The sequence below is a fragment of the Pseudophryne corroboree genome, chromosome 9 (assembly GCF_028390025.1).
Source record: "Pseudophryne corroboree isolate aPseCor3 chromosome 9, aPseCor3.hap2, whole genome shotgun sequence".
NCBI classification, from domain to species: Eukaryota; Metazoa; Chordata; class Amphibia; order Anura; family Myobatrachidae; genus Pseudophryne; species Pseudophryne corroboree.
The window spans coordinates 370,380,176-370,393,003 of record NC_086452.1 but is presented as its reverse complement, the minus strand read 5'-3'; the positions used below and the strand labels follow the sequence as shown (position 1 = coordinate 370,393,003).

The window sequence follows — 12,828 nt, the reverse complement described above, 5'->3', positions numbered from 1 at the left end:
TAGGAACATCTTGTGTTTAGTTAGTGCCGGACAGGCAAGGTATTTTCTTTTGGTGTTTGTTTTATTTTCTGTTTCAATAAAACTGGCCGGGGCCAGTTGTACCAGAAACTGGACTTGTGTTGTTTCTGAGCTGCTGCGTGCTGCCATATTCCCCAGGAAGAGGCGCCTTGCACCCCTACAGTGTTACAACTTATATATGTATGTAAATGTTTTAATGGTAAATATACTCTATTGACTTTGGATGGTTTATATTAGGAACAATGGGGTAGATGTATTAACCTGTAGAAGGCATAAGGAAGTGATAAACCAGTGATAAGCAGTGTTGGGTGCAGGGTGATAATGCACCAGCCAATCAGCTCCTAACTGTTAATTTACATATGGGAGCTGATTGGTTGGTATATTTATCACCTTGCATTTATCACTGGTTTATCACTTCCTTATGCCTTCTCCAGGTTAATACATCTGCTCCAATATTAGAAGCGCCCTCAGATCTTTGTACCACTTGTTTTCTTAGAATCTCGGCTAACAGGAGATTTTTCTAGAGGTGCTGCTGTAGCTGTTTCCTAACACACTTTGCACACAGCCAACTACTTTGTGTCTGATACCACTTTCATACCTAAGATGCAGGGACTTACCCGGGAATACGGTCCCGGGATCATGCAGGGACATTCCCAGGTTAGGCGCCTTTCACACTGCAGTCAGCAGCCTGGCATATTGCCGGGTTGCTGACGTCAGCGGTGACGCGGCGCATGGAGATCACATGATCTCCAAGCGCCGCCCGTACATAGAGAGTGAACGGGAGCCGGGTCGCACCCGTTCACACCGCACAGTGAGTCGGGTTGAAATACCGGGTCACTGGACCCGGTACTTCAACCCCAGCACCCTTTCACACCGCACATGAACACGGGTTATGCGCATTCATGTGCCAAAAAGCCGTGTTCAGAGGTGCTGGTGTGAAAGGGGTATAAGATACAACCAAGCAAACAACAGCAGCCAACACAAGTCTCATTGACTACAATAACTGACATGTTTAAAATATAACAGGATTTAGAATACAATTAAATTGAATCCATCATACAGACAGTGCAGGAATGAGGTGATGTGCATGATCACTACTGTCACTAGCTTCTAGTGAACTGACATTTGTTTGACCTACAAAATAATTTCTCCCAAACTGTATAATAAAAGTGTTGGTACCACTTTAAGCTAAATAATCACTGATCAACTCACAATATATAGTGATTTGCCAGCCAAGATGGCTGCCTCACCTTTTGCATGCTACTGATCATCTCCATACAACAGATTAAATTCACCACAACTGACCTATAAATCATCATAAATATCCAAGGACTTATCTTTAACTTGTACTACTCTATGCCGACATCTCATCAAAACCAACGGATTGCATTCCTGCCTGAGATACACACTAAATTGAAACCTCTGCATCTCTCCACTGAGAAGTCCTTCAGTTTGGAATTTACTGTACTCTGCATTGGACATCCCAGACAAGGTACTGTGGACTACAATCTATCTTTGGCTTCATCCAGTTCCTCACTTAGACATCATTCACCTCTGTTCTCTGAGCAACAAATAACTCTGACTTCTTGCATTTATCAACTAATATACTGTATATTCAGGCTCTGAATTGCTGAAGGGTCTCTGTTCATTTCAAATTGCAGGAGCCATTCCCCAGGACACGTTATTACTACCCCCCCCCCCCCCCACACACACACACACAAAAGAAATCTACCTCTCACACTGAGATCTTTCACACTTGCACAATAGGAATTGGATTTTAACACCTTTTCACTAGAGATGAGCGGGTTCGGTTCCTCGGAATCCGAACCCGCCCGAACTTCATTTTTTTTTTTTACACGGGGCCGAGCGACTCGGATCTTCCCGCCTTGCTCGGTTAACCCGAGCGCGCCCGAACGTCATCATCCCGCTGTCGGATTCTCGCGAGGCTCGGATTCTATCGCGAGACTCGGATTCTATATAAGGAGCCGCGCGTCGCCGCCATTTTCACACGTGCATTGAGATTCATAGGGAGAGGACGTGGCTGGCGTCCTCTCCGTTTTAGAGAAGAGAGTGAGACTAGAGTAGAGAGAGACACAGTAGTAATTTTGGGGAGCATTAGGAGGAGTACTACTACTTGCTGAAGTGATAGATAGATAGTGTGACTGTATAATGTATATCTGACTTGTGGGGGAGACACTGACAGTGGGGAGCAGTTAGAGTCTGAGAGCAGGACTCAGGAGTACATATAACGTACAGTGCACACTTTTGCTGCCAGAGTGCCACACTGCCATTGTGACCACACTGACCACCAGTATAATATATATTGTGATTGTCTGCTTAGGAGTACTACTTGCAAGTTGCTGATAGTGTGACCAGTGACCTGACCACCAGTTTAATGATCACCACCAGTTTAATATATATATATATATATATATATATATATATATATATATATATATATATATATATATATATATATATAATATTGTATACCACCTACCCGTGCTTTTTTTTTTTTTCTTTCTTCTTTATACATACTACTATAGTAGCTTACTGTAGCAGTCTGCGGTGCTGCTGAGCTGACAGTGTCCAGCAGGTCCGTCATCAGTCATTACATAATAAATATATATACCTGTCCGGCTGCAGTACTAGTGATATTATATATATATATATATATATATATATATATATATTTCATCTCATTATCATCCAGTCTATATTAGCAGCAGACACAGTACGGTAGTCCACGGCTGTAGCTACCTCTGTGTCGGCAGTCGCTCGTCCATCCATAATTGTATACCACCTACCCGTGGTTTTTTTTTTTTCTTCTTTATACATACTACTATAGTAGCTTACTGTAGCAGTCTGCGGTGCTGCTGAGCTGACAGTGTCCAGCAGGTCCGTCATCAGTCATTACATAATAAATATATCTACCTGTCCGGCTGCAGTACTAGTGTGATATTACATATATATATATATTGATTTCATCTCATTATCATCCAGTCTATATTAGCAGCAGACACAGTACGGTAGTCCACGGCTGTAGCTACCTCTGTGTCGGCAGTCGCTCGTCCATCCATAATTGTATACCACCTACCCGTGGTTTTTTTTTTTTTCTTTCTTCTTTATACATACTACTATAGTAGCTTACTGTAGCAGTCTGCGGTGCTGCTGAGCTGACAGTGTCCAGCAGGTCCGTCATCAGTCATTACATAATAAATATATATACCTGTCCGGCTGCAGTACTAGTGATATTATATATATATATATATATATATTGATTTCATCTCATTATCATCCAGTCTATATTAGCAGCAGACACAGTACGGTAGTCCACGGCTGTAGCTACCTCTGTGTCGGCAGTCGCTCGTCCATCCATAAGTATACTAGTATCCATCCATCTCCATTGTTTACCTGAGGTGCCTTTTAGTTGTGCCTATTAAAATATGGAGAACAAAAATGTTGAGGTTCCAAAATTAGGGAAAGATCAAGATCCACTTCCACCTCGTGCTGAAGCTGCTGCCACTAGTCATGGCCGAGACGATGAAATGCCAGCAACGTCGTCTGCCAAGGCCGATGCCCAATGTCATAGTACAGAGCATGTAAAATCCAAAACACCAAATATCAGTAAAAAAAGGACTCCAAAATCTAAAATAAAATTGTCGGAGGAGAAGCGTAAACTTGCCAATATGCCATTTACCACACGGAGTGGCAAGGAACGGCTGAGGCCCTGGCCTATGTTCATGGCTAGTGGTTCAGCTTCACGTGAGGATGGAAGCACTCAGCCTCTCGCTAGAAAAATGAAAAGACTCAAGCTGGCAAAAGCACCGCAAAGAACTGTGCGTTCTTCGAAATCCCAAATCCACAAGGAGAGTCCAATTGTGTCGGTTGCGATGCCTGACCTTCCCAACACTGGACGTGAAGAGCATGCGCCTTCCACCATTTGCACGCCCCCTGCAAGTGCTGGAAGGAGCACCCGCAGTCCAGTTCCTGATAGTCAGATTGAAGATGTCAGTGTTGAAGTACACCAGGATGAGGAGGATATGGGTGTTGCTGGCGCTGGGGAGGAAATTGACAAGGAGGATTCTGATGGTGAGGTGGTTTGTTTAAGTCAGGCACCCGGGGAGACACCTGTTGTCCGTGGGAGGAATATGGCCGTTGACATGCCTGGTGAAAATACCAAAAAAATCAGCTCTTCGGTGTGGAAGTATTTCAACAGAAATGCGGACAACATTTGTCAAGCCATGTGTTGCCTTTGTCAAGCTGTAATAAGTAGGGGTAAGGACGTTAACCACCTCGGAACATCCTCCCTTATACGTCACCTGCAGCGCATTCATAATAAGTCAGTGACAAGTTCAAAAACTTTGGGCGACAGCGGAAGCAGTCCACTGACCAGTAAATCCCTTCCTCTTGTAACCAAGCTCACGCAAACCACCCCACCAACTCCCTCAGTGTCAATTTCCTCCTTCCCCAGGAATGCCAATAGTCCTGCAGGCCATGTCACTGGCAATTCTGACGATTCCTCTCCTGCCTGGGATTCCTCCGATGCATCCTTGCGTGTAACGCCTACTGCTGCTGGCGCTGCTGCTGTTGTTGCTGCTGGGAGTCGATGGTCATCCCAGAGGGGAAATCGTAAGACCACTTTTACTACTTCCACCAAGCAATTGACTGTCCAACAGTCCTTTGCGAGGAAGATGAAATATCACAGCAGTCATCCTGCTGCAAAGCGGATAACTGAGGCCTTGGCATCCTGGGTGGTGAGAAACGTGGTTCCGGTATCCATCATTACTGCAGAGCCAACTAGAGACTTGTTGGAGGTACTGTGTCCCCGGTACCAAATACCATCTAGGTTCCATTTCTCTAGGCAGGCGATACCGAAAATGTACACAGACCTCAGAAAAAGAGTCACCAGTGTCCTAAAAAATGCAGCTGTACCCAATGTCCACTTAACCACGGACATGTGGACAAGTGGAGCAGGGAAGGGTCAGGACTATATGACTGTGACAGCCCACTGGGTAGATGTATGGACTCCCGCCGCAAGAACAGCAGCGGCGGCACCAGTAGCAGCATCTCGCAAACGCCAACTCTTTCCTAGGCAGGCTACGCTTTGTATCACCGGTTTCCAGAATACGCACACAGCTGAAAACCTCTTACGGCAACTGAGGAAGATCATCGCGGAATGGCTTACCCCAATTGGACTCTCCTGTGGATTTGTGGCATCGGACAACGCCAGCAATATTGTGTGTGCATTAAATATGGGCAAATTCCAGCACGTCCCATGTTTTGCACATACCTTGAATTTGGTGGTGCAGAATTTTTTAAAAAACGACAGGGGCGTGCAAGAGATGCTGTCGGTGGCCAGAAGAATTGCGGGACACTTTCGGCGTACAGGCACCACGTACAGAAGACTGGAGCAACACCAAAAACGCCTGAACCTGCCCTGCCATCATCTGAAGCAAGAAGTGGTAACGAGGTGGAATTCAACCCTATATATGCTTCAGAGGTTGGAGGAGCAGCAAAAGGCCATTCAAGCCTATACAATTCAGCACGATATAGGAGGTGGAATGCACCTGTCTCAAGCGCAGTGGAGAATGATTTCAACGTTGTGCAAGGTTCTGCTGCCCTTTGAACTTGCCACACGTGAAGTCAGTTCAGACACTGCCAGCCTGAGTCAGGTCATTCCCCTCATCAGGCTTTTGCAGAAGAAGCTGGAGACATTGAAGGAGGAGCTAACACGGAGCGATTCCGCTAGGCATGTGGGACTTGTGGATGGAGCCCTTAATTCGCTTAACAAGGATTCACGGGTGGTCAATCTGTTGAAATCAGAGCACTACATTTTGGCCACCGTGCTCGATCCTAGATTTAAAACCTACCTTGGATCTCTTTCCGGCAGACACAAGTCTGCTGGGGTTCAAAGAACTGCTGGTGACAAAATTGTCAAGTCAAGCGGAACGCGACCTGTCAACATCTCCTCCTTCACATTCTCCCGCAACTGGGGGTGCGAGGAAAAGGCTCAGAATTCCGAGCCCACCCGCTGGCGGTGATGCAGGGCAGTCTGGAGCGACTGCTGATGCTGACATCTGGTCCGGACTGAAGGACCTGTCAACGATTACGGACATGTCGTCTACTGTCACTGCATATGATTCTCTCCCCATTGAAAGAATGGTGGAGGATTATATGAGTGACTGCATCCAAGTAGGCACGTCACACAGTCCGTACTTATACTGGCAGGAAAAAGAGGCAATTTGGAGGCCCTTGCACAAACTGGCTTTATTCTACCTAAGTTGCCCTCCCACAAGTGTGTACTCCGAAAGAGTATTTAGTGCCGCCGCTCACCTTGTCAGCAATCGGCGTACGAGGTTACTTCCAGAAAATGTGGAGAAGATGATGTTCATTAAAATGAATTATAATCAATTCCTCCGTGGAGACATTGACCAGCAGCAATTGCCTCCACAAAGTACACAGGGAGCTGAGATGGTGGATTCCAGTGGGGACGAATTGATAATCTGTGAGGAGGGGGATGTACACGGTGATATATCGGAGGATGATGATGAGGTGGACATCTTGCCTCTGTAGAGCCAGTTTGTGCAAGGAGAGATTAATTGCTTCTTTTTTGGTGGGGGTCCAAACCAACCCGTCATTTCAGTCACAGTCGTGTGGCAGACCCTGTCACTGAAATGATGGGTTGGTTAAAGTGTGCATGTCCTGTTTATACAACATAAGGGTGGGTGGGAGGGCCCAAGGACAATTCCATCTTGCACCTCTTTTTTCTTTAATTTTTCTTTGCGTCATGTGCTGTTTGGGGAGTGTTTTTTGGAAGGGCCATCCTGCGTGACACTGCAGTGCCACTCCTAGATGGGCCCGGTGTTTGTGTCGGCCACTAGGGTCGCTTATCTTACTCACACAGCTACCTCATTGCGCCTCTTTTTTTCTTTGCGTCATGTGCTGTTTGGGGAGTGTTTTTTGGAAGGGCCATCCTGCGTGACACTGCAGTGCCACTCCTAGATGGGCCAGGTGTTTGTGTCGGCCACTAGGGTCGCTTATCTTACTCACACAGCTACCTCATTGCGCCTCTTTTTTTCTTTGCGTCATGTGCTGTTTGGGGAGTGTTTTTTGGAAGGGCCATCCTGCGTGACACTGCAGTGCCACTCCTAGATGGGCCAGGTGTTTGTGTCGGCCACTAGGGTCGCTTATCTTACTCACACAGCTACCTCATTGCGCCTCTTTTTTTCTTTGCGTCATGTGCTGTTTGGGGAGTGTTTTTTGGAAGGGCCATCCTGCGTGACACTGCAGTGCCACTCCTAGATGGGCCCGGTGTTTGTGTCGGCCACTAGGGTCGCTTAGCTTAGTCATCCAGCGACCTCTGTGCAAATTTTAGGACTAAAAATAATATTGTGAGGTATTCAGAATAGACTGAAAATGAGTGGAAATTATGGTTTTTGAGGTTAATAATACTTTGGGATCAAAATGACCCCCAAATTCTATGATTTAAGCTGTTTTTTAGTGTTTTTTGAAAAAAACACCCGAATCCAAAACACACCCGAATCCGACAAAAAAAATTCGGTGAGGTTTTGCCAAAACGCGGTCGAACCCAAAACACGGCCGCGGAACCGAACCCAAAACCAAAACACAAAACCCGAAAAATTTCAAGTGCACATCTCTACTTTCCACAAGCCTGCTTTATCCTGGAATAATTAGCTAAATCAGCAACAGAAAAAGCTAAATTATTTTATTTATCACTTGTTTATAATATACCCATTGGATTAAAGAGCAGCAATAGGTTATAGCAATAATTATTAGAGCGATTACAATCCACGATGGCGCCGCAGATGGCTGCCTCGGAGCTTTGCAGCTCAGCCAAAATACCTGTTTCCCCTTGTTTTCCTCTGCCATTGTCTACCCCACCGGTGACCAAATACAGCAGGGAAGCCCTTCTAAGTTGGAGTGCTCCCGCGGTTCGGGTTTGTCGGCGGGCAGATCAGTTGCCCTTGCAGCCCTCGCTGCCCTGTGTAGCAGGGATGCAGATGTCGTGGACGCCGAAGTGGATGACCGAGCGGCTGCAGCCCGGGCGGCTACTGGCGGGTGGATTGGCGGCCCCAGAAAGACAATGACGAGGGCCCTCATGCCGGCCCTAGTAGAAGAACCTAGGGCACCGGTCTGCACTTCCCGCAATCCTGCTCTCGAACGTGCGCTCACTGGCAAACAAGTTTGACTAACTGTTCCTCCTTCTAGACAGTGCAGGGTCAGGCATTACATGGTCGTCCATCGACTACTTTACGGAGACGTGGCTGGATGACCATATTGCGGACAACCTGATGTCTCTGCCGGGTTTCGGTCTCTTCAGGGACATTCGCTCCAAGGTTCTCTCAGGAAAAAACGACGGGTGGTGGCATCTGCTTCTACATCAACGACAGATGGTGCACTAATGTCACGATCATGTAGCCCTCACCTGGAGATGCTAAGTATCAACTGCAACCCCTTCTATTCCCCCCCAGGAATTTGCCTCAATTGTCCTTGTGGGAGTGCACACCCCCCCCCCCACCACTCATCTGCGCGAACGAAGCCCTGCACCACCTGGCCATAGGCATATCTGACATAGAACAAAAACACCCAGACTCTCTGCTTATAGTGCTGGGCGACTTCAACAGAACTAACCTGAGCAAGGAGCTCCCTAAGTACAAGCAACAAATCACATGTGCCACTAGGGAAGGGCGCACTCTTGACCCCTGCTACACTACTCTCAAGTCTGCCTTCCAGTATATCCCGCGTGCTGCACTCGGCCTATCTGACCACTGCTTGTCCACCTACTCCCTACCTATACACAGAAGCTGAGAGCGGTTAAGCCTGTCCTCAAGAATGTTAAGAAATGGACCAACGAGGCTAAGATGAAGCTCCAGTCCTGCTTCAACTGCACGGAATGGGGGGTCTTCCAAGCCTCGGCAACCGACCTGAACGACCTGACAGACATTATCATATCCTACATCAGCTACTGTGAGGACGTGTGTACCTACCAAGACTTACCGCATTTACAACAACAACAAGCCCTGGTTCAACACCCAGCTCAGGCAACTTTGTCGGGCCAAAGAGGAGACATATAGCAGCGGTGACAGAGCACTATACAACTGAACTAGGAACTCTCTGACTAAAGAAATCAGGCTAGCAAAAAGCGGTTCTCGGACAAGCTGAAAAAACGATCTCTCTACCAATGACCCCGTATCTGTACGGAAAGGAATGCAATCCATAACCAATTACAAGAAAACATCAAAATCCACCACCATGCTCCAAGACCTAGCAGACGAGCTGAACCACTTTTATTGCAGGTTCGCAAAAGAAGTCCCCTGCGACCCAAACAATCACCTCTACGATGCCCCGAACACCGATGGCCAACTCCAGGCACTGCAAGTCACCCAAGAAAAGGTGGAGGCACTGTTCAAAAGAGCCAAAACCAGGAAAGCTGCGGGTCCTGATGGAGTGTCACCATCTGCCCTGAGAGCATGTGCGGGTCAGCTCGCCCCCATATTCACCAAGATCGGCAACAAATCGCCAGAGCTACAGAAAGTCCCTTCCTACCTCAAAAGGTCCACTATCATCCCGGTCCCCAAGAACCCGGTCCCTCGGTCTATCACAAACCTGAACAACTACAGGCCCATAGCACTGACGTCTGTGTTCATGAAAACGTTCGAGAATCTGGTTTTGAATTACCTGAAAACCGTGGCTGGCACCCAACTGGACCCCCTACAGTTTGCCTATCGATCGAATCGGTGTGTCGAGGATGCAGTCAACCTGAGCCTGCACTACATTCCACAGCACCTAGACACTCCCGGTACCTACGCGAGGGTCCTGTTTGTCGATTTCAGCTCGGCCTTCAATACGATCGTCCCCAGCATCCTCCACCCCAAATTACTTCGCTTAGGGGTCCCAGAAGCTACCTTTTCCTGGATAGTAGACTTCCCGACAGATAGGACACAGGTGGTGAAAGCGGGGGAATTCACCTCTCAAGCGCGGCCCATTAGTACAGGGGACCCTTAGGGCTGTGTCCTCTCACCCCTGCTCTTCTCCCTGTACACAAATGACTGCACCTCGGAGGCGCAATCAGTAAAGATCATCAAATTCGCCAACGACACCACCGTCATTGGCCTCATTAAGGACGAATTGGCCTATAGACGGGAAGTAGACCGGTTGGCCCAGTGGTGCAGCCACAACAACCTTGAGCTCAACCCCCTCATAACTGTCGAGATGATAGTGGACTTCAGGAAGAAGTCAGCTAGTGCACCTCCGCTAACGACTGCTGACAGTGTGGTATAGCTAGTGGACTCCATCAAGTTCCTATGGACCATTTTAAATGGGGGTCCAACGCTGACACCACTGTCGGGAAAGCGCAGAAGAAGTTGTTCTTCCTCAGGCAACTAAGGAAGTTCAACATTCCACAGAAGCTTCTGATCCTCTTCTACTCCGCGATTGTGGAGTCGGTACTGTGCTCCTCGATACTGATATGGTACGACTCCGCCAGCACGAGGGACAGATGCAGGCTCCAAAAGGTGGTCAGAACTGCAGAGAAGATCAGGCGCCAACCTTCCCTCAGTAAAGGACCAGCTACACCCTGGCCTCAGCATGTTTAACTTGCTTCCTTCAGGCAGAAGCCTCAAAAGTTTCTTTCCCCAAGCAGTCCACCTGCTGAACTCCTGAACACTGACTGACTAGATGTACATGTAACTCACTTTTGTCCCTACGGTATTCCTATCTGTATGACTTTACTTGCCCCTCCCCCCCACCTGATTATCTGTTACCTACTTGGCTGTTGTATAGCAAACCAAAGACAAATTCCTAGTATACGCAAGTATACCTGGCCAATAAAGCTGATTCTGATTTTGGGGTCTATTTACTAAGCCATGGATGGAGATAAAGTGGACGGAGATAAAGTACCAGCCAATCGGCTCATAACTGTCATTTTTCAAAGCGTGTCTGTGACATGGCAGTCAGGAGCTCATTGGCTGGATATTTATCTCCGTCTACTTTATTTCCAACCAAGGCTTTAGTAAACAGACCCCTCAATAACATCAGTATGCAAGCTTAGCATGACAGACAAGATTACCTGAGCTCATTGCTGCTTGCTTCGTGTTGCTTGCAGAAGTACAGCACAGCAAATCATTTTGTACCAAGACCCCAGACGCCATTGCAACCACTGCAAGAAAAAATAATAATAAAAACATTAGTGGTAAGAAAACAAATATTTGCAGAATTCCACTTGACTGTTAATGAGTTTTTCTGTAAACTAAGACAGGGCGAAACTAGGATTTTCATCACCCGGGGCAAGGCAGTAATTTGGCGCCCCCTCCCTCCCCCCCTCAACCCCCCCCCCCCCCCACAAAACAAACAAACAAACAAACCCTATCACACTAAAATAATCAGATTATCAAAAGTTTTGAAAAAAGGGGATACTATTGGACAATATTCCCCTATGTGCCTCAAATGCCCTATGCGTCACATGCCCCGCCAGCGTGATCAACTACATGCTCCTCTGTGTTTCCCCATACATTGCACTATATCATAACACTTCATCACTGCACTACATTCCTCTATTCACTGCACTACATCGCTATACTACATCCCCTACACGCTGAAATACATCACTACACTACATGTCCCTATGCACTGCACTACATACCCTATATGCTATACTACATCGCTATGCTACATCCCCTTATATGCTACACCACATAAGTGCACTATATGCCCCTTTATACTGCAATACATTACTACACTATATATCCTATATGGTACACTACATCACTGCACTACACCACCCTATAAGATACACCAAATCCCCCCATCTGGGAGGCAAAGAGGGGGTTGATATTGCTAACTGGGAGCACAGTGCGCTTCTATAGCTTGTATGGTGCATTGCATGCTAGTCGCAGCACTGCATAGCAAAGAAGAGAGTTTAAGACAGTAGCCGACATAGGAAAGATCCCAGGTACTGGAGCTCACCCGCACAGCATCGCAGCCAGCTGCAGATACATTGCCCTGGGAGCTGTCTGCTGTCTCACTGGAGCAGCACAGCACTACCAGTAAAAAAAAAAAAAAAAAAACTTTCTCTGTAACTCCTTGGCGCCCCCCTCAAATCCGGCACCCGGCGCACATGCCCCCTTAGCCCCTCCCTAGTTACGGCCCTGACTAATAGACTGAAACTGATCACTCCGCTCTATGAAATGTTATGCTTAGGTTCATTGTTCTTTCTTCCCCTCATTTCCAAAGAGATTCCATAGAAAAACGTACACTCTACCCAACGCTAAACATGTCAGCTGTCAGCAAGGAGATGGGACAAATAACAGGCTATTTATGCTGAAAACCTCACTGATGTACTTTGAATCTTAAAACAGCAATTTCCGGGTTTTTACATAAATCACACAGGAATCTTGGCAAATACCAGTCTCCCTTGGTTTGTTTCTTCAGGCTACTATTAATACTTAAAATTACAGACAGTGTCAGACTACCATGGCAACCACAGACACATGATGTTGTAAGGAGAGAAGATTTGGAACACCACTCTGAACACTGCCTGCACTGTGCACTGTAAAATCTACCTCCAACCTCTCCCTCCTCTGCTTGACATCCCAAGAGTGTGGGCCTGCTTGTGACTGACAGGAAAACTTTGTGCCACGCAGAGAGATTTTGAAAAAGAAATACTGATTTGTAGTAGTGCAGCTAAGAAAATTGAATGAATACTTAAAAGTTACTTGCTATTGACAAATTAAAAGAAAGCAGCTTTTAATATGTTATATAAGTTTAGTAGTTGTCTATTTAACTGTT

At 46.9% G+C, this 12,828-nt stretch overlaps 1 protein-coding gene across 1 annotated transcript in view; it reads right to left on the bottom strand.

Moving 5' to 3' along the window:
- The window catches only part of PTPDC1 (protein tyrosine phosphatase domain containing 1), a 203,361-nt gene extending 192,165 nt beyond the window's left edge, over nucleotides 1-11,196 (bottom strand). Inside the window, exon 1 of the mRNA XM_063940749.1 lies at nucleotides 11,111-11,196. Within this exon, the coding sequence (XP_063796819.1) occupies nucleotides 11,111-11,192 (82 nt within the window). The 5' untranslated portion in view covers nucleotides 11,193-11,196. The remainder of the gene's footprint in view (nucleotides 1-11,110) is intronic.
- Between the last annotated feature and the right edge of the window lie 1,632 nt (nucleotides 11,197-12,828).